General features: G+C 39.3%; 1 protein-coding gene and 1 long non-coding RNA gene across 11 annotated transcripts in view; both read right to left on the reverse strand.

Annotated features, from left to right (window-relative positions):
- Window positions 1-23,416, reverse strand: part of CASK (calcium/calmodulin dependent serine protein kinase) — a 417,331-nt gene that overhangs the window by 139,071 nt on the left and 254,844 nt on the right. For 7 of the 10 annotated variants that reach the window (XM_073566047.1, XM_073566045.1, XM_073566042.1 and 4 more), the window contains exons 11-12: window positions 20,638-20,655; window positions 19,657-19,778 (exon numbers count right to left, since the gene is read on the reverse strand). In XM_073566047.1, coding sequence (XP_073422148.1) covers window positions 19,657-19,778; window positions 20,638-20,655 — 140 coding nt within the window. The remainder of the gene's footprint in view (window positions 1-19,656; window positions 19,779-20,637; window positions 20,656-23,416) is intronic. The other 3 variants (XM_073566050.1, XM_073566048.1, XM_073566043.1) reach the window with 1 other exon arrangement.
- Window positions 11,497-19,650, reverse strand: LOC141080661 (uncharacterized). The gene is made up of 2 exons (XR_012228984.1): window positions 17,179-19,650; window positions 11,497-11,914 (listed from the first exon to the last, which is right to left on the reverse strand). It is a non-coding gene; the product is annotated as an uncharacterized lncRNA (long non-coding RNA).

Genomic DNA, 23,416 nt, shown 5'->3' on the forward strand with positions numbered 1-23,416 from the left:
GGACTACATTGAATATTTTTTGTTCATCAAGTGGTGAACCAGGGAAAGTGAGGGAGTATTCATTTTGCTAAAATATTGTGTGTGGGTTTTTTGTAATTTTGGGCAAGTAATGGGGGTGTCTGATAGCCAACTTTCCATTACTGACACCAGGGCTTGATGTCTGCTATGTTTTTGGACAGTTTACAGCTGATATGAATTCCAAACCCCATTAACCCCAAATTCCAAAAAGCACCAGGGCAATCAGGAAGAGCCAAGGCGAAGCACCGCAATTAATTCATCTCATGTGATGGTTAACTTCTCGGGTGGCTGTGGGCTGGTATTTTTAGGCTGGGAAAAGCCCAATAACCATGGACCTTCCCTGCCTGATAAAATCAGCTCTCAGCTTTGCCTTTGCTGGTTACAAAAAATAGGGGGGGGGGGGTGCATGTCATTTTTCTTTTCTTTTATTTGGTTAGCAACATTACATTTTTTTTCCTTGGACCCCCCTGTGTTTTTTTTACAAAAACACAGCAAAATCGTAATCATTTTTATACCTGAGATTTTACAGTGTTTTTGACTGAATTCATTGAAGTCAATGGGAACTTGGTCTGCACTAAATCTGCAAGTCACTAATAAGCTATGCATGTATGAGGCTTCAAGATTCACATTGCTGGCATTGGGAATCCCTTCAGGTTTTGTGACCAACACATGCGACAAAGACGCAAAGTGTGCACACAGCCTTACTAGCTGCACACAAAGCTTCCCTGTTAGCAGAGGGAACATTACAGGGGTGTATAGAAAAGAAGTAAATCAGTGGAGGTCTTTCCTGAAAGTGGAAAGAGAGCTCTTTCTGTGACTATGTACAGTAAAACAGTCGATTTTTCATCAATATATCCATTTTATACATTTTTATGGGATCTGTTTTCATGCTTTAAACAGTATAAAAAAAACAAAAAAGTACAAGACCAAAAACAGCTTGCTATGTTAATTGCATTGAATCTATAAAAACTGATGCCATACGAATTGTGTCAGCATGACATCAGTTTTTTAATGCACTTAAGTTTATGGCAAAGTCTGATCCACGGTACATCAGGACCGTCTTCCTGTGTAAAAAATGCTCATATGTACTATACGTTTGTCTTGAATTGGTCTGTGGCCTGTCCGTAAGCTACACGCTATGCGCAAGGACAGCACATGGATACAGGGATTATGCTCAAAAACGGATTATAAGGGAAATGCGTCAGGCGCACTTTAAACAAAGGAACAACTGCTCTTCCATACAGCGTGGCATTGATTGCTCCGATAAATAAGCAAAAATTGGCCACCAGTTGAGTCCACCAGAACACAGGTGTGACACTGGCTACATAGCCTATGCTATCATTTTATCACTTTTTATATTCGCTCAGATATATAAAATCATGCAACTTTTGTAATTTAACTAGTGACACCTGAGAACGATGTCCAGGACAACAAACATTTCACACGCCACCTACATTCATATATTTTGCATAGGTGACTTGTCGTTTATCCTTCATAATCATGGCCCAAATTTGCAAGTGCTAGTAAATGCATAAAAACCATGTCTACATCACACGGCGCCAAGTGTTTTTCATTTGTGGTGAAATATTATTGTGAAAATAGGTTTAGTTTCCAGCTTTAGAAGTTAGGCCATTTTAATCATTTTCTTTTTACAAAAGTGTACTTATAGGATATTATAGTGCATGTAGTTCCATACATTGCTACAGTGTTTCCAGTACGTGTGGTGACAGTTTTCACATGTACTGGCGACACTTCCGCACACCCATTATAATCTATGAGGCTGCACACATCTACATGTGACAAAGGGCGTATTTACTCAAATAAAGTATTTTTTTTTTTTACCGGGTCAGTATTGGGGGTGTCTGATAGATACCTCTCCATTACTAACCCCAGGGCTTGATGGCAGCTATGATATTTGACAAATCACAGCTGTCATCACCCCCAACTACCAATAGCCCGATTGCCACCACACCAGGGTAAATCTGGAAAAAGGGCCAGAATTGGCTTAGCTAATGGATGCGTCAATTCTGGGTCGGCTGCAGGCTGGTATTTTTAGGCTGGGAAGGGCCCAATATTCATGGACCTTCCCAACCTGATAAGCCAACTAACAAATAACGTTGCATTCTATAGCATGTAAACATGAAATGTATGAAATCTGAATTGCATTACTACTCTAGATAAGAAAAAAAAAAATGGAGATTCTTAGCACATAATTTGGCCAGTTCATGCATTCCCAGCAGGCACTGACAAGGCAATCTCGGGTTGCAGGGATCCCACCTCATGTGAATCCTCTCAGACTGAAGCCTGCATTTATGTAGGTAGATAGGATCCTGCAGCCACAGGCTGGTGAGTGGAGTGCCCGGTCAGAGAGACAATGTACAAGAAAACGACTGTCACTTCCATACAGAAAACTGGTGGAAACTAAGAGTAGCCATCTCTATACAGAACTAACAAAAAGTAACAATCTGTAGCGTTGTAGAATGTAAACATGAATTATATGAAATTTGAGTTGCATTACTGCTCTAGATAATAAGAAAAAAAAATGGAGATTCTTCGCACATAGTTTGGACAGTAACCATCATCTCCTCTTGCTGGGAATCTATCCTAATGAGAATAATGTGATAAGCCCACAGCTGTCTGCTTTACCTTGGCTGCTTATCAAGAATAAGGAGGACTCCAAGTGCTTATTAGCTAAATACATGTACAGTAAACTACACACACACACACCACCAATTACATATCTCACAGATATCTTTATCTACCCCATATCTATCTATCCATCACCTAAATATCTGTCATGCCTAGTCTCCATTGTATTCCAGTACACAGGAAGGGCACATTGATGCCACATGGATTACACATGTACAGAACCATTACTGGCTTTTCCAGAGCTGGAATTATCAGCACGTGTGAAGAGGGCCTTAGGCAAATATATCTTCTGGGAAGAAAAATGTATGGCAATTTTTTTTTACATTTTTCCTAACTAACCAATTTAACCCCTTGTCCAATTAAGTCAATTTTTCCCTTTATTGACTTTTTCATTATTGTTATTGTTTGAGTGCTTACTTTATTCTGTAGGTCAGTAGTATTATGTGGATGCCACATTTATATTTTTCAGTGTATTGTACAAGAAAAAACAGGTTTTTGGGGAGTCACAATATCCTGAGATCCAAGTTCTACAATTCTGTGTCAGTGGAGTTGTGGGAGGGCTTTTTTTTGCTTGACAAGCTGTAGTCTTCATCGTTTTAATTTTGTTGTAAATGCGACTTCTTGATTACCATTTATTAAACTCTTTAGGCTGCGTGCCCATGATCAGGAAGAAAGAGGGATGTGGAAACCACAAAAATTACAACCAAAGATCCAATACAAGCAAAAATGGTATCTCTTTATTAGGGAAGGACAAGCAAACGGGAGAAAATGGGGAACATGTGCAAAGAAGCAAAGTGCAGCAGTGCTAGAGGACGTGCAGGACTAACCATGGCCAAAACAAATATATTTGGATACCAAAGTATCACTCAAATAATATTCTAGAGGCAGAGGATATCTCACTGTAATCTCCAAAATAGTATAGCAAAATACAATCAAAATTGCATACTTGATCACCAGCAGATATATGACTTGCTTACAATGGCATTTAGAAGGTCTACACTATAACAGACCTGTGTCCGTATACGTCCATACCTAATATGTACCTATAATCATTTGAACAGTGTGACCAAAATATTAGCGTAGCCAATTACTACTAATCCCTCTAAATGAGGATTATTGCCGGTGAAAGCTTGTCATGTCAAGGAGACACATTACCCACCCTCCCAGGGGACACATACTAGCACCCACCCAGGAAGGGGTCAACAGCCCCGAGATAGTATTACCTCAAATAGTGAAAGTTCAGATGGCCGGGCGGTCCGCACGTCACTCTGACGTGCGTTTCGGTGATGTACTCCTTCGTCAGGGGGTATGCAATCAAATAGAGTCCGCAGTTTAAAAACCTCCGGACGGGAAGTGCCCGTGACGCGGACCGGAAGTGATGCATGCAGCGTCGTAGCAACCCGGGATGCTGGGTGGCTGCCGTGTCATGCAGTGGGAGGCGCCGAAGCACTCCCCACACACAGACGCCGAGACCATCAGGCATGCCGGGTCCCAACATGCATGCGTACAAGGTCATCGCCACGCCAATTCAATACACCGCAGATCATATGGGCAGACACCCTTTAATAGTAATATGCCTTAGGTCATATCATATCCCAATGGGTATAGCAAGATAGTACAAATACTTGTGTCCATTATGGGCCAGGAATTTACGAGATCACCTGGTACGTAGCCATTATGTCAGTGATCCCTCTAAGACCTTTCTGGATGATTCTGCCCGTAATAAAAGGGGCGGTAGTGCGGCTTGCGGCCACTGTGTGGCATGTGTGAACATGATCAAAGATGACACTTGTACGGATTCTTCGGGACAGAAACAGTATAAGATCAGGAAATCTATTAACTGTATGTCCCGTAATGCCATCTACTAAGCCACATGCCCCTGTTCCCTGATTTATGTAGGGCTTACCACCCGACAGTTGAAGGTTAGGATCAGGGAGCATGTTCTAGGTATACAGGCCCCAGCAAATGAAGAAGATTTGCACTTACTTAAAACGCTACCTAGATATTTTAAGACCTACCACAAGTGTGACAGTAGTGGCCTAAAAGTATAGGCATGATAGATGTAGGGATTCGGGGTGGGAAAATATCTCAACGTTTAGCCCAAAAAGAGACGAGGTGGATATGGACCTTAAACACGGTGCATCCTCATGGCTTAAATGAGAGTTTGTCGTATGTTCCATTCCTCTGATTGCATAGTCTGCTTCGGGACTGTGCCTTGGCGCATACCGGTGTAGCGTTTTTTTATGCAATTTTTATGCATTGTTTTTAACATATATTTCTTTTTTTAGTATCACTATCCACTACCCTGACTGGAATTTGCCCGGAATTCCTTTTCACCTTTTGAACCAGTCACCAGGGCTGTGGAGTCGGAGTCGTGGAGTCGGTGGTCATTTTGGTGGTCGGAGTCGGTATAAAATGGACCGACTCCGACTCCTAAAATATATAATAAATTGGGTACAGTAATTCAATGCAGGATGTGCTGAATATTTTTTCATAGGAGTTTGGGAAAGTTATGAAATGTCCTATAAATGGCTGTTATATTCCTGATCTAAGGCTACATTCACACACAGCGTTTTTCCTGTGTTTTTTGAGGATACGTTTTTCAGCTGCAAAAGCTGATCATCTTTTTAAAAAACTGCATCACCTGAAAGGTTTTTGAGCTCATAGATAATGTTTTCAATAGCAAAAGCAGATTAGAAATCTGCTCTATCTATCCATATCTGTCTATCCATATCGTATCTGTACCAAAAAGAATGAAAACCGGGTAGTACACCAATATATATTCTGTTCTATCTAAATATCTTGATTATTGGATCATAAAAATGATTAAATGTCTGAGGTTCACATTGTACTACAATAAATTTTTCACTTAAATATAAGCAATATGTGTGGGAGTCGGAGTCGTGGAGTCGGTGTAAGGGAAATTGAGGAGTCGGAGCCGCAGGTTTGGCTTACCGACTCCACAGCCCTGCCAGTCACAGAAGAAGAAGTAAGCAGGCTCCTTGCATCTTCTCGCCCAACCACTTGCACCAGTGACCTATTTCCGTCATATCTACTCCAGCCCCTTTCCCCTGCTGTCACCCCACACCTAACTAAAATATTTACCCTCTCGCTCTCTTCTGGTATCTTTCCCTCCTCATTTAAGCATGCCATCATACATCCACTACTTAAAAAAACCATCCCTCGACCAAAACTGTGCCGCTAACTATAGACCTGTCTCTAATCTTCCCTTCATCTCTAAACTCCTGGAACGCCTGGTCCACTCCCGTCTTATCCGCTATCTCTCAGAAAACCCTCTTCTCGACCCTCTCCAATCCAGCTTCCGCTCCTTACACTCTACTGAAACTGCCCTCACTAAAGTCTCTAATGATCTACTAACAGCTAAATCTAATGGTCATTACTCCATGCTAATTCTCTTGGATCTCTCTGCAGCATTCGACCCTGTGGATCATTAGCTCCTCCTCACTATGCTCCGTTCCATTGGCCTCAAGGACACCGTTCTCTCCTGGTTCTCCTCCTATCTCTCTGACCGCTCCTTTACTGTATCTTTTGCTGGCTCCTCCTCCTCTCATCTTCCCCTTACTGTTGGGGTTCCTCAAGGATCAGTCCTAGGCCCCCTTCTTCTCTTTGTACACTGCCCCTATTGGTCAAACAATCAGTAGATTAGGTTTCCAGTATCATCTATATACTGACGACACCAAATTATACGCTTCTTCTCCTGACATCACGCCAGCCTTTCTAGAAAACACCGGCAATTGTCAAAACGCTGTGTCTAACATCATGTCCTCACTATATCTGAAACTAAACCTGTCAAAGACTGAACTCCTTGTGTTTCCTCCCGCTACTAATGTACCTATAGCCGACATTACCATTTCTGTGTGTGGCGCCACTATTACTCCCCAGCAACATGCCCGCTGTCTTGGGGTCATACTTGACTCCGAGCTTTCCTTTGTCCCCCACATCCGATCAATGGCTCGCTCTTGTTATCTGCACCTCAAAAAGATTTCTAGAATTCGACCTTTTCTTACTTTTGACTCTGCAAAAACTCTGACTGTTTCTCTTATTCATTCTCGTCCCGAGTATTGTAACTTCTAATCTGTCTCCCTCTTACCAAACTCTCCCCCCTCCAATCTGTCTTGAATGCTGCTGCCAGGATCATATTCCTCGCCAATCGTTACACCGATGCCTCTACCTTGTGCCAGTCATTACACTGGCTACCCATCCACTCCAGAATCCAGTACAAACTTATTACCCTCACCCACAAAGCTCTTCATAGCTCACCACCACCCTACATCTCCCTTGTTTCAGTATACCATGCTACCCGCGCCCTCCGTTCTGCTGATGAAATGAGGTTAGCATCCTCAATAATCAGAACCTCCCACACCTGTCTTCAAGACTATACACGTGCTGCGCCAATTCTTTGGAACGCACTTCCCAGGTCAATATGATTAGTCCCCAATCCCTACAATTTTAAGCGTGTCCTGAAAACTCATTTATTCAGACTGGCCTACCGCCTCAACACATTAACCTAATCTATCCCTATGTGGCACAGCCAAAAGTTTTATTTTTACCAAAACCAGGTTCCCCGCATCATGTTCCCACATGCTTTATGCATCCATTAGCCCTCTGCATCTGTACTGTTACACACTTAACATTATGGCTGGTCCATACAATCAGGGCAACTGTTACCACCCACCTTTCGTGTCTCCCCTTTTTTCCTCATAGATTGTAAGCTTGCGAGCAGGGCCCTCATTCCTCTTGGTATCTGTTATGATCTATGCGATTATTGTTATGCTGTAATGTATATTGTCTGTACAAGTCCCCTCTGAAATGTAAAGTGCTGCGGAATATGTCGGCGCTATAGAAATAAAATTTATTATTATTTTCACCGCTTATATTCGTTATGAAGGAAGAGTCCCATGTGATCATCAACAACATTATATGGAGAATGAATATATATATGTCTAGTGTCTGCCAGTACTTACACAAGTTGTATGCAAATGTGTTATTTTTATTTAAAAAATTTTTTTTGTCTTTTTGTAATGTTTTTCATTTTTCTTATTTATTTTTTCATATTTTTTCTTTTTCAATTTTTATTAAAAAATTTTTTTTGTCTTTTTGTAATGTTTTTCATTTTTCTTATTTATTTTTTCATATATTTTCTTTTTTTCTTTTTCCATTTTTATTTAAAAATTTTTTTTGTCTTTTTGTAATGTTTTTCATTTTTCTTATTTATTTTTTCATATATTTTCTTTTTTTCTTTTTCCATTTTTATTTAAAAATTTTTTTTGTCTTTTTGTAATGTTTTTCATTTTTCTTATTTATTTTTTCATATTTTTTCTTTTTCCATTTTTATTTAAACATTTTTTTTGTCTTTTTGTAATGTTTTTCATTTTTCTTATTTATTTTTTCATATATTTTCTTTTTCAATTTTTATTAAAAAATTTTTTTTGTCTTTTTGTAATGTTTTTCATTTTTCTTATTTATTTTTTCATATATTTTCTTTTTTTCTTTTTCCATTTTTATTTAAAAATTTTTTTTGTCTTTTTGTAATGTTTTTCATTTTTCTTATTTATTTTTTCATATATTTTCTTTTTTTCTTTTTCCATTTTTATTTAAAAATTTTTTTTGTCTTTTTGTAATGTTTTTCATTTTTCTTATTTATTTTTTCATATTTTTTCTTTTTCCATTTTTATTTAAACATTTTTTTTGTCTTTTTGTAATGTTTTTCATTTTTCTTATTTATTTTTTCATATTTTTTCTTTTTCAATTTTTATTAAAAAATTTTTTTTGTCTTTTTGTAATGTTTTTCATTTTTCTTATTTATTTTTTCATATATTTTCTTTTTTTCTTTTTCCATTTTTATTTAAAAATTTTTTTTGTCTTTTTGTAATGTTTTTCATTTTTCTTATTTATTTTTTCATATTTTTTCTTTTTCCATTTTTATTTAAACATTTTTTTTGTCTTTTTGTAATGTTTTTCATTTTTCTTATTTATTTTTTCATATTTTTTCTTTTTCAATTTTTATTAAAAAATTTTTTTTGTCTTTTTGTAATGTTTTTCATTTTTCTTATTTATTTTTTCATATATTTTCTTTTTTTCTTTTTCCATTTTTATTTAAAAATTTTTTTTGTCTTTTTGTAATGTTTTTCATTTTTCTTATTTATTTTTTCATATATTTTCTTTTTTTCTTTTTCCATTTTTATTTAAAAATTTTTTTTGTCTTTTTGTAATGTTTTTCATTTTTCTTATTTATTTTTTCATATTTTTTCTTTTTCCATTTTTATTTAAACATTTTTTTTGTCTTTTTGTAATGTTTTTCATTTTTCTTATTTATTTTTTCATATTTTTTCTTTTTCAATTTTTATTAAAAAATTTTTTTTGTCTTTTTGTAATGTTTTTCATTTTTCTTATTTATTTTTTCATATATTTTCTTTTTTTCTTTTTCCATTTTTATTTAAAAATTTTTTTTGTCTTTTTGTAATGTTTTTCATTTTTCTTATTTATTTTTTCATATATTTTCTTTTTTTCTTTTTCCATTTTTATTTAAAAATTTTTTTTGTCTTTTTGTAATGTTTTTCATTTTTCTTATTTATTTTTTCATATTTTTTCTTTTTCCATTTTTATTTAAACATTTTTTTTGTCTTTTTGTAATGTTTTTCATTTTTCTTATTTATTTTTTCATATATTTTCTTTTTTTCTTTTTCCATTTTTATTTAAAAATTTTTTTGTCTTTTTGTAATGTTTTTCATTTTTCTTATTTATTTTTTCATATTTTTTCTTTTTTCTTTTTCCATTTTTATTTAAACTTTTTTTTGTCTTTTTGTAATGTTTTTCATTTTTCTTATTTATTTTTTCATATTTTTTCTTTTTCCATTTTTATTTAAAAATTTTTTTTGTCTTTTTGTAATGTTTTTCATTTTTCTTATTTATTTTTTCATATATTTTCTTTTTTTCTTTTTCCATTTTTATTTAAAAATTTTTTTTGTCTTTTTGTAATGTTTTTCATTTTTCTTATTTATTTTTTCATATTTTTTCTTTTTCCATTTTTATTTAAAAATTTTTTTTGTCTTTTTGTAATGTTTTTCATTTTTCTTATTTATTTTTTCATATATTTTTTTCTTTTTTGAAATTGTATATTGATATGGCTTATTGTTTATAAGTCTGATTTGTTTATTTACTGTGGGCATAATGTGACATAATGGACATAAGTATTTGCACTATCTTGTTGTACCCATTGGGATATGATATGACCTAAGGCATATTACTATTATAGGGTGTCTGCCCATATGATCTGCGGTGTATTGAATTGACGTGGCGACGACTTTGTACGCATGCGCGTTGGGACCCGACATGCCTGATGGTCTCGGCGTCTCTATGTGTGTGGGGAGTGCTTCGGCACCTCCCACTGCATGACGCGGCGGCCACTCGGCGTCCTGGGTTGCTACGACGCATGTGTCACTTCCGGTCCACGTCACGGGCACTTCCGGTCAGGCGGTTTTTAAACTGCGGACTCTATTTGATTCCACACCCCCTGATGAAGGAGTACATCTCCGAAACGCGTGTCAGGGTGACGTTCGGACTGCCCGGCCATCTGAACTTTCACTATTTGAGGTAATACTATCTGGGGGCTATTGACCTCTTCCTGGGTGGGTGCTAGTGTGTGTCCCCTGGGAGGGTGGGTAATGTGTCTCCTTGACATGACGAGCTTTCACCGGCAATAAACCTCATTTAGAGGGATTAGTAGTAATTGGCTACGCTAATATTTTGGTCACACTGTTCAAATGATTATAGGTACAGATTAGGTATGGACGTATGCAGACACAGGTCTGTTATAGTGTAGGCCTTCTAAATGCCATTGTAAGCAAGTCATATATCTGATTGCTGGTGATCAAGTATGCAATTTTGATTGTATTTTGCTATACAATTTTGGAGATTACAATGAGATATCCTCTGCCTCTAGAATATTATGTGAGTGATACTTTGGTATCCAAATATATTTGTTTTGGCCGTGGTTAGTCCTGCACGTCCTCTAGCACTGCTGAACTTTGCTTGCTCCTTTGCACGTTCCCCATTTTCTCCAGTTTGCTTGTCCTTCCCTAATAAAGAGATACCATTTTTGCTTGGATTGGATCTTTGGTCGTAATTTTTGTGGTTTCCACATCCCCGTTCTATGATTTGTAACGACTGATCCGTTATTGTGTCCATGATTCACAGCACCTGTTGTTGCATTGTCATATACAGGATGCTGGTATATACCTTTGCTATTGTATCATGATCAGGAAGAGCAGCTTTTTGCACAGCTCACCTGTGCTGCGTCCAAAACTCTGCGTTCTATGTTACAAGCACAGTGGATGGGATTTATAGAAATTCCATGCTCACTGTGCTTCTATTTAACTCTGAGTAAGATCACCTGTGCTGTAAATGTGCATGGTTCACTGAACACATGCCGACTTACCTGCGCGATTAGAACGCAGAGCTTTGGACACAGCGAAAATACACTGCATCCAAAACGCTGCTATTTCCTGACCGTGTGGACATAGCCTTAGGAGACAAAAGAAACAAAGAACAACAGCAGCTATATAGATAGAATGAATACTTTTTTTTTTTTAAATCATCATTTGTAGTTAGGTATAACTGACCCGTTAGCTTTATGAATGGCACAATGATTATAATACCAAATTCATAGGTTTTTACCATGTTTTGCTACTTTAGCAGAAAGAAAGTACAGTACTTCTGATCAAAATACCTATTTTTTGCCAACCATAACTTTCATATTTTTCAAAAGATGGTAGTGAAAGAGCATTTTTTTTTTTCGGACAAGCTGTATATTTTACTGGTATATTCACTTTTTATTTTTGGTGCATGAACAAAAAAAAGAAAAATTTACATATTTCACCGTGCAATATAACTGACAGGTTAACTTTGATCCGTGAGTCGATACAACCCCTTTTCTAGGTTTTACTAACTTTATACGAAAGTTGAAAAAAGAAATTAACTTGCTTAGTAAAAAGTTATAAGGGACTAGACTGAAAAGCGTATCGGAAGCACATTCCTACGTGATGTGCCTGCTTTTTAGGCAAAATAAAGCTGGAGTTTCAACAGTTCGGAAATCCTGCGGTAGAATAGACTTTCTGCACACAATAACCCACAATTTCTCAGCAAGTGTGTCGGCAGAAGGCCTCATTCAAACGGCCGTTCTCACATACAGAAAATGTATCCATAATCTATGCAGCTGTTCACATATCTGTAAAAAAAATCATGGAGACATGTCAGTTTTTTTTTTTCTTTTACTATAGTCACAGACAAATTACCCATACAAGTAAAACTATACAGTATAAGATATACAGTGTGTCAGTAAAGTCATGGTGCTCTTTTGACCAGTCACAGGAAAGTATACAGTTGTGGCCAAAAGTATTGACACCCCTGCAATTGTGTCAGATAATACTCAGTTTCTTCCTGAAAATGATTGCAAACACAAATTCTTTGGTATTATTATCTTCATTTAATTTGTCTTAAATGAAAAAACACAAAAGAGAATGAAGCAAAAAGCAAAACATTGATCATTTCACACAAAACTCCAAAAATGGGCCAGACAAAAGTATTGGCACCCTCAGCCTAATACTTGGTTGCACAACCTTTAGCCAAAATAACTGCGACCAACCGCTTCCGCTAACCATCAATGAGTTTCTTACAATGCTCTCCTGGAATTTTAGACAATTCTTCTTTGGCAAACTGCTCCAGGTCCCTGATATTTGAAGGGTGCCTTCTCCAAACTGCCATTTTTAGATCTCTCCACAGGTGTTCTATGGGATTCAGGTCTGGACTTATTGCTGGCCACCTTAGAAGTCTCCAGTGCTTTCTCTCAAACCATTTTCTAGTGCTTTTTGAAGTGTGTTTTGGGTCATTGTCCTGCTGGAAGACCCATGACCTCTGAGGGAGACCCAGCTTTCTCACACTGGGCCCTACATTATGCTGCAAAATTTGTTGGTAGTCTTCTGACTTCATAATGCCATGCACACGGTCAAGCAGTCCAGTGCCAGAGGCAGCAAAGCAACCCCAAAACATCAGGGAACCTCCGCCATGTTTGACTGTAGGGACTGTGTTCTTTTCTTTGAATGCCTCTTTTTTTCTCCTGTAAACTCTATGTTGATGCCTTTGCCCAAAAAGCGCTACTTTTGTCTCATCTGACCAGAGAACATTCTTCCAAAATGTTTTAGGCTTTTTCAGGTAAGTTTTGGCAAACTCCAGCCTGGCTTTTTTATGTCTCGGGGTAAGAAGTGGGGTCTTCCTGGGTCTCCTACCATACAGTCCCTTTTCATTCAGACGCCGACGGATAGTACGGATTGACACTGTTGTACCCTCGGACTGTAGGGCAGCTTGAACTTGTTTGGATGTTAGTCGAGGTTCTTTATCCAACATCCACACAATCTTGCGTTGAAATCTCTTGTCAATTTTTCTTTTCCGTCCACATATAGGGAGGTAGCCACAGTGCCATGGGCTTTAAACTTCTTGATGACACTGCGCACGGTAGACACAGGAACATTCAGGTCTTTGGAGATGGACTTGTAGCCTTGAGATTGCTCATGCGTCCTCACAATTTGGTTTCTCAAGTCCTCACAGTTCTTTGGTCTTCTTTCTTTTCTCTATGCTCAATGTGGTACACACAAGGACACAGGACAGAGGTTGAGTCAACTTTAATCCATGTCAACTGGCTGCAACTGTGATTTAGTTATTGCCAACACCTGTTAGGTGCCACAGCTAAGTTACAGGTGCTGTTAATTACACAAATTAGAGAAGCATCACATGATTTTTCGAACAGTGCAAATACTTTTGTCCACCCTCTTTTTTATGTTTGGTGTGGAATTATATCCAATTTGGCTTTAGGACAATTATTTTTGTGTTTTTTCATTTAAGACAAATTAAATGAAGATAATAACAAAGAATTTGTGTTTGCAATCATTTTCAGGAAGAAACTGAGTATTATCTGACAGAATTGCAGGGGTGTCAATACTTTTTGCCACAACTGTACAAGTATACCACGGTCCCCAGATCTGACGCCCTTAGACTTTTACTTTTGGGGTTATGTGAAGCAACCTGTGTACATTGAACGTATCAACGACAATCACTTAAAACAGAGAATCACAGATGTTATTCACTCTGTTCCACCAGATGTCCTTACCCGTGTGTGGCAAGAACTTCACTATTGTTTGTATGTGTGTAGGGAAACAAATGGAGCCAACATCGAACTGCACTGAATAGGTATGAAACTGGGAGAGTTTTTCTTTTATTTGGAGGAGATTTCACATTTCTATCGTCTTTTGTTGCTTTCCTGTGACTGGTGAAAAGTGCATCATGACTTTACGGACACACTGTATATATACATATACACACACACACTACTTATATAGTGTAATAGTAAATCTATATATATAAAATTGAATGTGTGTGAATATGTATGTATGTATGTATGTATGTATGTATCATCAACCAATCACGAAGTATCTTTCATTTCACCAGAGCTGTTTAAAAGGAGCTGAGCTGTGATTGGTTACTATAAGCAACATTTTTCCCACTCCACGACAACCCCTCAGCAGACACTGACCGGGTGGGAGAAATCTAGCATCCCTGGAAACATAAGCTCCCAGCCATTGTCTGCCCCCCAGAAAGGAGCAGAGAGCACATGACAGAAATGAATCCCCCTTCCGTGCCCATATCCCCATCTTCCCTCTTAAAGGGATCCCCGGTATGGAAGTCAGGGCAATTGCATTCAAATGCTCTGGTACTGACTCCAGGCTCTCTTAAAGGGATCTCCTGTATGGAAGTTAGGGCAAATCCCTCAGCGCTCTGATTCTGACCCCAGGATTCTATTAAAGGGATCATTAGTATGCAAGTCAGAGTAAATCCACTCAGCGCTCTGGTTCTGATCCAAGGATTCTATTAAAGGGATCCTTGGTATGGAAGTGAGGGCAAATCCTCTATGTGCTCTGATTCTGACCCCAGGTCCCTCTTAAAGGGATCTCCGGTGTGGAAGTTAGGGTAAATCCCTCATCCTCCATGAGGATGGTCTGAGTGCCCGATGTCCACAGATGGAGGTTGTGCTCACAGCACCAACACCATGCAGGATGTTTGGCATTTGCCACACAACACCAGGATTGGCAAATTCGCCACTGGCGCCCTGTGCTCTTCACAGATGAAAGCAGGTTCACACTAAGCACATTTGACAGATGTGACAAACTCTGGAGACACCGTGAAGATTGATCTACTGCCTGCAACATCCTTCAGCATGACCAGTTTGGCAGTAGGTAATGGTGTGGGGTGGCATTTCTTTGGTCGACCGCTCGGTGTTAGGCTGTGAGCACAACCCCCATCTGTTGATGTTGCGCACTCAGACCATCCTCATGGAGTCGGTTTCTAACTGTTTGTGCAGACACATGCACATTTGTGGCCAGCTGGAGGTCATTTTGCAGGGCTCTGGCAGTGCTCCTCCTGTTCCTCCTTGCACAAAGACTGAGGTAGCGGTCCTGCTGCTGGGTTGTTGCCCTCCTACGGCCCCCTCCACGTCTTCTGTTGTACTGGCCTGTCTCCTGGTAGCGCCTCCAGCCTCTGGACACTACGCTGACACAGCAAACCTTCTTGCCACAGCTTGCATTGATGTGCCATCCTGGATGAGCTGCACTACCTGAGCCACTTGTGTGGGTTGTAGAGTCCGTCCCATGCTACGAGTGTGAAAGCACAACCAACATTCAAGAGTGACCAAAACATCAGCCAGAAAGCATTGGTACTGAGATGTGATCTGTGGTCACCACCTGCAGAACCACTGGTTTATTAAGGGTGTCTTGATAATTGCCAATAATTTCCATCTATTGTCTATTCCATTTGCACAACAGCATGTGAAATTGGTTGTCAATCAGTGTTGCTTCCTAAGTGGACAATTTGATTTCACAGAAGTTTGGTTTACTTGGAGTTATATTCTGTTGTTTAAGTGTTCCCTTTATTTTTTGAGCAGTGTATATATAGATATAATCATTATAATTTGTTATAACCATAGTTAGTTACTATGCCTGGGCAATGCCGGGCACTTCAGCTAGTAATATATAATCGTGTATAATATACTATAATAGCATACTATACTAGAATATACCTTACGTGCCTGAAAAAAAAAAAAAAAAATCAAAGGATGGCATCTGTATGGACCGTTTTTAACATTGTAAGTGCTAGTAAAAGGGGCATAATCTCGGTTGCAGAGGGGGCCCTGCCGACGTCAGCATATATGGTACTTCAGTTGGATGTGCGTAGACACACACTGAGCTGAAATGTAATGCGGCGGAGAGACCCGCCAGCCCCCTGCACTACAATACTCACCACCAACTAGTATCGTGCCCAGCATGGGAGGCGCATGGCAGTGATGTAATGTGGCTGGCACAGCGAAGTCAGCTGCCGGTCTCTGCGCCAGCTAAAGAAGAGGATGACGCGCATTGTGGAAGCAGGGAAAGGCAAGAAGAAGTTTTTTTTTTAATGTATTGGAGAAGCGTGGCAGAACGATGGCCATTATAGCAGGAAAGGGTCCATGACTGGGGGGGGGGGGGGCATACTAAGAAAGGACCCTTGCTGGAGGACATTACATGATGGGGCCAGGATGAGGGACATTGTTACATGATGGGGGTCATCATGTATGTCTTTATATTATGTGAAACGCTACAAGGACCCATGCATCTGTCCAAAATGGGTGGGAGTCCAGGTCCAAATTTTGCACCAAGTCCCATGGGACTCTAGTTCCGACACTGATAACATTTATTTTTTTATTTTGCACAAGAGAAAATCCCTGATGAAACACTAAATGGTCAAAACACACACACTGATGAAAGTCTGATCTGAAACACTGAGTAAAAATGGCCCACGTTTTTACATAGAAGAAAAATCACCAATGTCTGAACGAGGCCTTCGGCAGCTCGGCGTATATGGCAGACATACGGCTAGAAAATATTGAGATACTCGAGGGCTCTGTGGGGAACAGGTTTTCCTCTAGATTCACATTTGTAGTCTGGTTAAAAAATTATAGTGTCACTATTTAACTAAACACCGATGAAACGTGGCTCCAAAACACTGATGACAGTCTTTTTTTTTGCATAAGTACAAAACAATAGATGACTGAATGAGGCCCAAGAAGGGGACATCCTAACAAAGTGTAGCCATTTAAAAAAAACACTCACTAATGTCAAAAATACTCAAGACTGGGGATGACTAAACAAAATAGATACCATAACAATGCAGGCAAAGATTGCCCTAAAAGTATTATTGAAGCCCATGGGGCCACAATCCGGTCAATGAACAGAAAAAGAATGTGATAGAAACTAGAAAGACAGAATAAATTGGTGGTAATTAAATAGAAGCATTGAGAGCTTTAGAATATGTGGGCGATAACCCAACCAGGAGCAAAACTACATATAGTAGTTACTTTTAGTATTTGTCTATAACCGCGTCAACCACACGGAATGGTCAGAAACTCACCAGCGTAAGAGCATGGAGCACATCCTAGGAACACAGCACACCGAGGGGGACCGCCGGCATCTGCGGCATACTGAGCAGGCTGCACAATTAACACAAGCCTTAAAAGCAGACAAACCTTGTATCCCAGACCGGCCCCAGTCAACAAAAGGAGAGATTGTTCTTCTGCTCAAGGGAAATCCAACTAGTAAAATGGTTGACATCTGTATTCAGAAAACGTTTCCTGGAATGTGACCAATATGCTTGAGTGGACAAAATACTGATTTCTCTCGCATGCCTAACTTCAGCTGGTGTCAAAAAGTAGAGAAGTATTATAGTGCTGGAGACCATTATATGCGTTTTGGCTTATTTATTTATATTTAAAAATAAAATATCAGAAAAAAAGCCAAAACAAAAAAAAAAAAAAAGCCCCTAAAAGCGGAAAGGCCTTCTCTCTCTGGGCTTTCTTCACACTTGTGGCCTGTACTGCCATCTACAGTGTGAGGCTGCAATTACATCCACAGAACAGTCTTTTTTTGCAGGCTTGAAGAAAAAACGCAGCATACATCGCAATTATTGGGGAGTTTTATAAGGGAATCTTCTAGATAGGATTTGCTGTAAAAGTCTGAGCAGCACCCACCACCAGTTTACAACTCCTTTTATCACCATTTGGTGGTTATATTCTATATACACCACATTCTTAGCTTCCCTTATTTTAATGGTATAACTAAGGACATTTATCATCTAATATATTTATCCAATTCATGCATACAAAAGTCATATATTTTTGGCCATTTATGCGTGTGTGCCTAACGCCACAATTATTTCATGTGTTTGCCACATCCAATTCTAAGGTGAAAGTTGTATGGTCTCCGATAATAGTACTGTCGGAATAACCTTCCTGACATTACAATGGCCTCTGGCGAGCAACATCCCTGACGAGAGCAGATTGCACCCAAACAACAGTTTACATTCCGGTAATTGCCCGAGTGTCTCCAGACAAAAGCAAACTAGTTAAAACAAAAATCAGGAAATCGGCATATTGCAATGAACATGGTTTTTACCAATACTTTCTGAAATTCTGACGAATAGATTAAACACACACTATGGCACCGATTCATCAAGATATTCCAATTTGATTGAGAGCCGTGCCAGAATACGATGCAAGGCGCACAGCTGCCAATGAATGTGGAAAATCTCCATGACACGCGCCTCGACACAAGGCTACTCCAGAAAGGCCACCACTTCACGAAATTGACAGAGGGACATACCTCTCCCCAAATCATCCCCAGCGTTTTTGTAGAGTCACAAAATGTATTTAGATTATTCTTTTCTTTCATGAGCAGGTTAATGGGTGCAATTGGTCAAAATGGAATTAAAGGGGTTCTCTACTACTTGATTATTGATGAGCAATCCTGAGGAGAGGCCATCAATGTCTGATCGGTCGGGGTCCGATACCCAGCACCCTCGCCGATCAGATTATATTGGTGTCAATGGCAGCCAGCCAGAAATGCTCAATGTGGAACTGCTCCGTCTTCGGATTGTGGCCGCAGCAGGGTACTGCACATACACTTCGAGTGGATTTGAGTCAATGAGAACAGCTAGAATCGGCAGTGGTGCCAGGTATCTGACCCCAACTGGTCAGACATTGATGACCTACCCTAAGGAGAGTTCATCAGTGATCAAGTAATAGACAGCCTCTTTAAAGATGGTGCATCCGCCAGACAATAATATGAGCATTTTAAGACTCCAGTTGGTACAGCTCTTATGTGCCACATTTTCTGCAGCATATGTGGCCCATGGCAAGTGCTAATTCTTATGGTCTTTGCCAAGAGGGAGGTGCTCACAGAGTAATAATACATAGCAGCCTAAAGACATGCCCCAGAGAATAAAGTGACCTGGGTGACAACATAACAAATAGCGCCAAATAAAGAGGTTCAAATCTGTGGAATCATATGGAGGATTTTAAAAAAAAACAAAACAAAAAAAAAAAACGGGAGGAAATACTCAGAGGAGCATGATGAATCCAATAAGAGCAAAAATTGGGCATTTCTGACCTGAGCTGTCCCCTATAACAAGAGCACAATAGAACAGTTAGGCCCGGATTCAACAAGACTGGTGATTTTCATGAGGGAATATGCTGGAGTCAGATGCTCCTGACTCATTAAGAGGTGCACTTTTTTACAAATCCTACTCCTGTTGAGGACTGGAGTAAGATTTGTGACAGAAGGGACGCTGCTGCTCATCATGAATTTGGCAAATGGTCGCTGCTCCACTACATCCCAGCTCCCTCCACTTGGTAGGAGCTGGGTGAAAATAGTGTGAGAATGGCACAAATCGCACATTTTTACAAAGGTTTGTGACTTCTCAAAGCTTTTTAAGCCAGAATCCTGCAGTAAAAGCTGTGATAAATTCGGCCCTGTTTTTCATGTAGTCATAAAATTCTGATTTCAGCCTAAATACAGTAAATGGCATCTAGGAAAACAAAGGACGGAAACTCACGTCTAGAAGGGTGTGCAAGTGCTGATCCTGGAAAACGCTGTGCAGGAAATCAAGGTCTTTCTCGCTGCAGTCAGTAAGTGCATGGATCTCCTCCAGACTATCCAGTACTTGAGACACGGCTCCTAGAAGCAAACAAGAGCAGGGAAGACAAATAAGAGGCACATTTCTATGGCAAAATGACCTTTGGACAATAAAGGGAGCCGACTGTGATTAATGGCAGCCATTACTAGAAAATGACAATGACACCCACAGACATTTAAAAACGGGGAAGACGTAGGAATAATTGAACAAAAGAATAAAATTATGAACCAGTGAGGAAAAGTAAAGATGAGACATCTATGAGCCAAGACTAGCAAAACATGGCAGATTAATTAATGAAACTCTTGATAACAGTAAAAAGAGAACTTGACTAACAGTACAATGGCTATTCACATCTGCCCGCTACAATCACAGTGGCCACACTGGCACATTTACGGATACAAGGTGTAAAGCTATGCACAGAACTATGAATGACATCTAGGCCAGCTGGCGAGGGGGAAAAAAAAAAAATCACAAAACACTTGCTAAAACCACAGGCCGGGTTTGGAAACCAGGAAGGAAGTTGCAGACCTGGGGAGAAGTGCGCCCCCGCTAGTGTTCTGCCGGCTATCCTACAGGATCAGTACGTGGCGGAGCAACACAACATGCCAATGGTCAAACCCACATGGACATCGAGCCATCATTACAGGGGAAGTGGGACACAGTGATTCTATGAACTGTATGCATAGACTTTTTGGTTGCTTTAAAGTACACGAATGACAAAACTGAACATTCCCATAAATGTGCAAATGATCTCCCAAAAATCCCAAAAAGTGTCAGTGTTCTCTTTTGTAAAATAAACGTCACCGTTAGGGGATAAATGGCATGTATTCTATAGGAGCATGCACAAAGGGGCGCGGACAAAGCAGAACGCAGTCAAGAGGAAAACAAAGGAATACCTACTTTCTGCAGCTAGAAGTCCTAGAAGGGCAGCATTAATGCGGATAAAAGTGTAGATTTTTTAGAAATCGCATGTTAATTGCAAGCGAAAGCCAAGCAAATTACAGTAAGTACACAAAAGTACAAAACAGTTCTAATTGGTCTGCAGATCTCACATACTTATAGTACATCCTGTGTAAAATGCAATAAAAAGATAAAAAAATCCGTTTCATACAAGATTGGTTGTCAGCCGATGCAGAAGTAACGCGATAAATCACTTCTCCGCCTGATGACAGAATTTCTATTCATGACTCATTGAATGCAAACACATACTCCATGTTAACACAATAAATCTACCGCAGGATAAGAGACTTACCAGACTGTAAAATTCCCATGAAAATATTACCGCATGTATTTAACAATATAAGAGGCGACTGATCCAGCTCCTGTCAACCCACAGGCACAAATGGGATATTAGCCCAAACTGGGTGGACAGAAATGCGGTGTGAAAGGTTTCTCGCCAAATAAAACCACTTTCACGGTCAACCATATTAGACTTTGCTCATGGCACTTTAGAGCCAGGAGAATTGCTCGCTGTATACCACTGTAAGGGCAGCGGCATGTCGCCAAGACTACAGTAATAAACAAGTCAATTAAATTCGGTGTCCTTGCTTTGCAAACATGTTGCGACTTTTCCTATTTAATTCACCAAATACTGGTCTTAAATACCGTAATTTTCATACAGTGGCTGAAAAAGTATTCAGCTACTCTGCAATTTTCGTGTTTTGCTACCTCAATCTGGAATGTCACTGGGTTTTTTGGAGGGTTTGTATCAGTTCAGGTAAAGAACATGCCTAACTCTGTGAACATTTAGTTTTCTTTTTATTATGAAACAAAGGACAACTACGACAAAATAACTGAAAGCTTCAGTGTGCATAACTATTCACCCCCTAAAGTCAGTACTTTGTAGAGCCTCCTTATACAGCAATTACAGCTGCAAGTCACTTTGGATAGGTCTCTATGAGCTTTCCACATCTCGCCACTGGAATTTTTTGCGCAAACATCAAGGAAAAATGTTCACCTTTACGTTAGAGGTTTTCCTCTGGTGAAGAGCAATCTTCAAGTCTGACCACAGATTCTCAATTGAATTAAGGTCTGGGCTCTAACTAGGCCACTCCAAAACATTTAAATGTTTCTACTTAAACCACTCGAGTGTTGCTTTAGCAGTATGCTTTGGGTCATTGTTTTGTTGGCAGGTGAACCTCCATCCCAGTCTCAAATGACTAACAGAAGGAAACAGGTTTTGCTCAAGAATATCACTATTTCGCACCATCCATCTTTTCCTTGACTAAGACTATTTTCCCAGTCCCTACTGCCAAAAACATTCCCACAGTATGATGCTGCCACACCATGTTTCACTGTGTAGATGGTGTTCTTGAGGGGACGAGCTGTATTTGTTTGGCACCAGACATAGCGTTTACCTTGGCTGCCAAAAAGTTCAATTTTGGTATAGCTGACCCCACAGCACCTTCCTCCATACATTTGGAGAGAGTCTCCCACAAGTATTTTGGCAAACTCAAAATAAGACTTGCACACAAAAATTGTAAGTAAAGGCTTTTTTCTGCCCACTCTTCTATAAAGGAGTGTACGGCTTATTGTGGTCATATGGACATATACTTCAGTCTCTGCTTGTGAATTTTGCAGCTCCTTCACAATTACATTTGATCCCTTTGCTGCCTCTCTGATTAATGCCCTCCTTGCCCAGGCAGAGAGAGCTTTGGTGGGCGGCCCCCTATTGGCAGGTTTGTTGTGGTACCATGTTCTCTCCATTTAATGATAATGGATTTAATGGTGTTCAGGGGGAACAGCAGAGAGGGATATTCTTTTAAATTTACTTTTTTTTTTTTTTTTTTTTTTTTTTAAATAACCCAACCCTGATTTGTACTTCTCAACCACTTTGTCCCTGACTTGTTGGGAGACCACCTTGGTTTTCATGGCATTTGCTTAGTGGCGACTCTTGCTTAAAGAAGTTGTCCACTACTTAGACAAATTCTTGTAATACCCATCACTTAGTCCCAATAAAATAAAGTTTAAACTGCCCTCCCGTCGCTGTTCCAGTGGTGTCACTCATTCTCCCGGGGCTCCCGTGCTGTTGTTGTGACACAAGATGCCAGTGCCCAATCAACACCAGCGTCATTGTCCCCACCTCTTGTCATATTGAGCATTAAGAGGAAGTTGTAGATCAGCTGCAGCCTGGACTTATTCTTCATGTTTGATCTGTCCGAAGGCTGACACAGTGACTCCAGCGCTTTTTGGGCACCACGGAAACGGTACTGGCCCGGGAGGTCAGTATAGGTTATTCTTTTATAGGGGCTAAACATTTTGATCAAGAAGGGGTTGTCCTAGTAGTGGAAAACCCCTTTAATGGTGTTGCAGCATCTGTGGCCTTTCAGAAAAGGTGTGTATATACTGACAGATCATTATGACACTTAGATTGCACACAGGTAGACATACTTTCGCCAAGCATGTGACTTATGACGGAAATTGCTTGCACCAGAAATTTTCAGGGTCTTCATCGCAAAAGGAGTCAATACATATGTATTATACAGTTTTTAGTTATTTAATCCCACTATAGGCTCAAATTTATTACTTCACAAACTTAAGACTATTTAAAGTTGACACACCACACACAAATCAAATTACAAAAATATTTTAACATCGATGTTAATGTAACAAAAAAAAAAGAAAAAAAAAAAAAAGAAAAGAGCAAAAACAAAAAAAAAAATCCACGGCTGTTAAGAGG

The sequence above is a fragment of the Dendrobates tinctorius genome, unplaced genomic scaffold (assembly GCF_039654945.1).
Source record: "Dendrobates tinctorius isolate UK_male_01 unplaced genomic scaffold, ASM3965494v1 ptg000016l, whole genome shotgun sequence".
Taxonomy (NCBI): domain Eukaryota; kingdom Metazoa; phylum Chordata; class Amphibia; order Anura; family Dendrobatidae; genus Dendrobates; species Dendrobates tinctorius.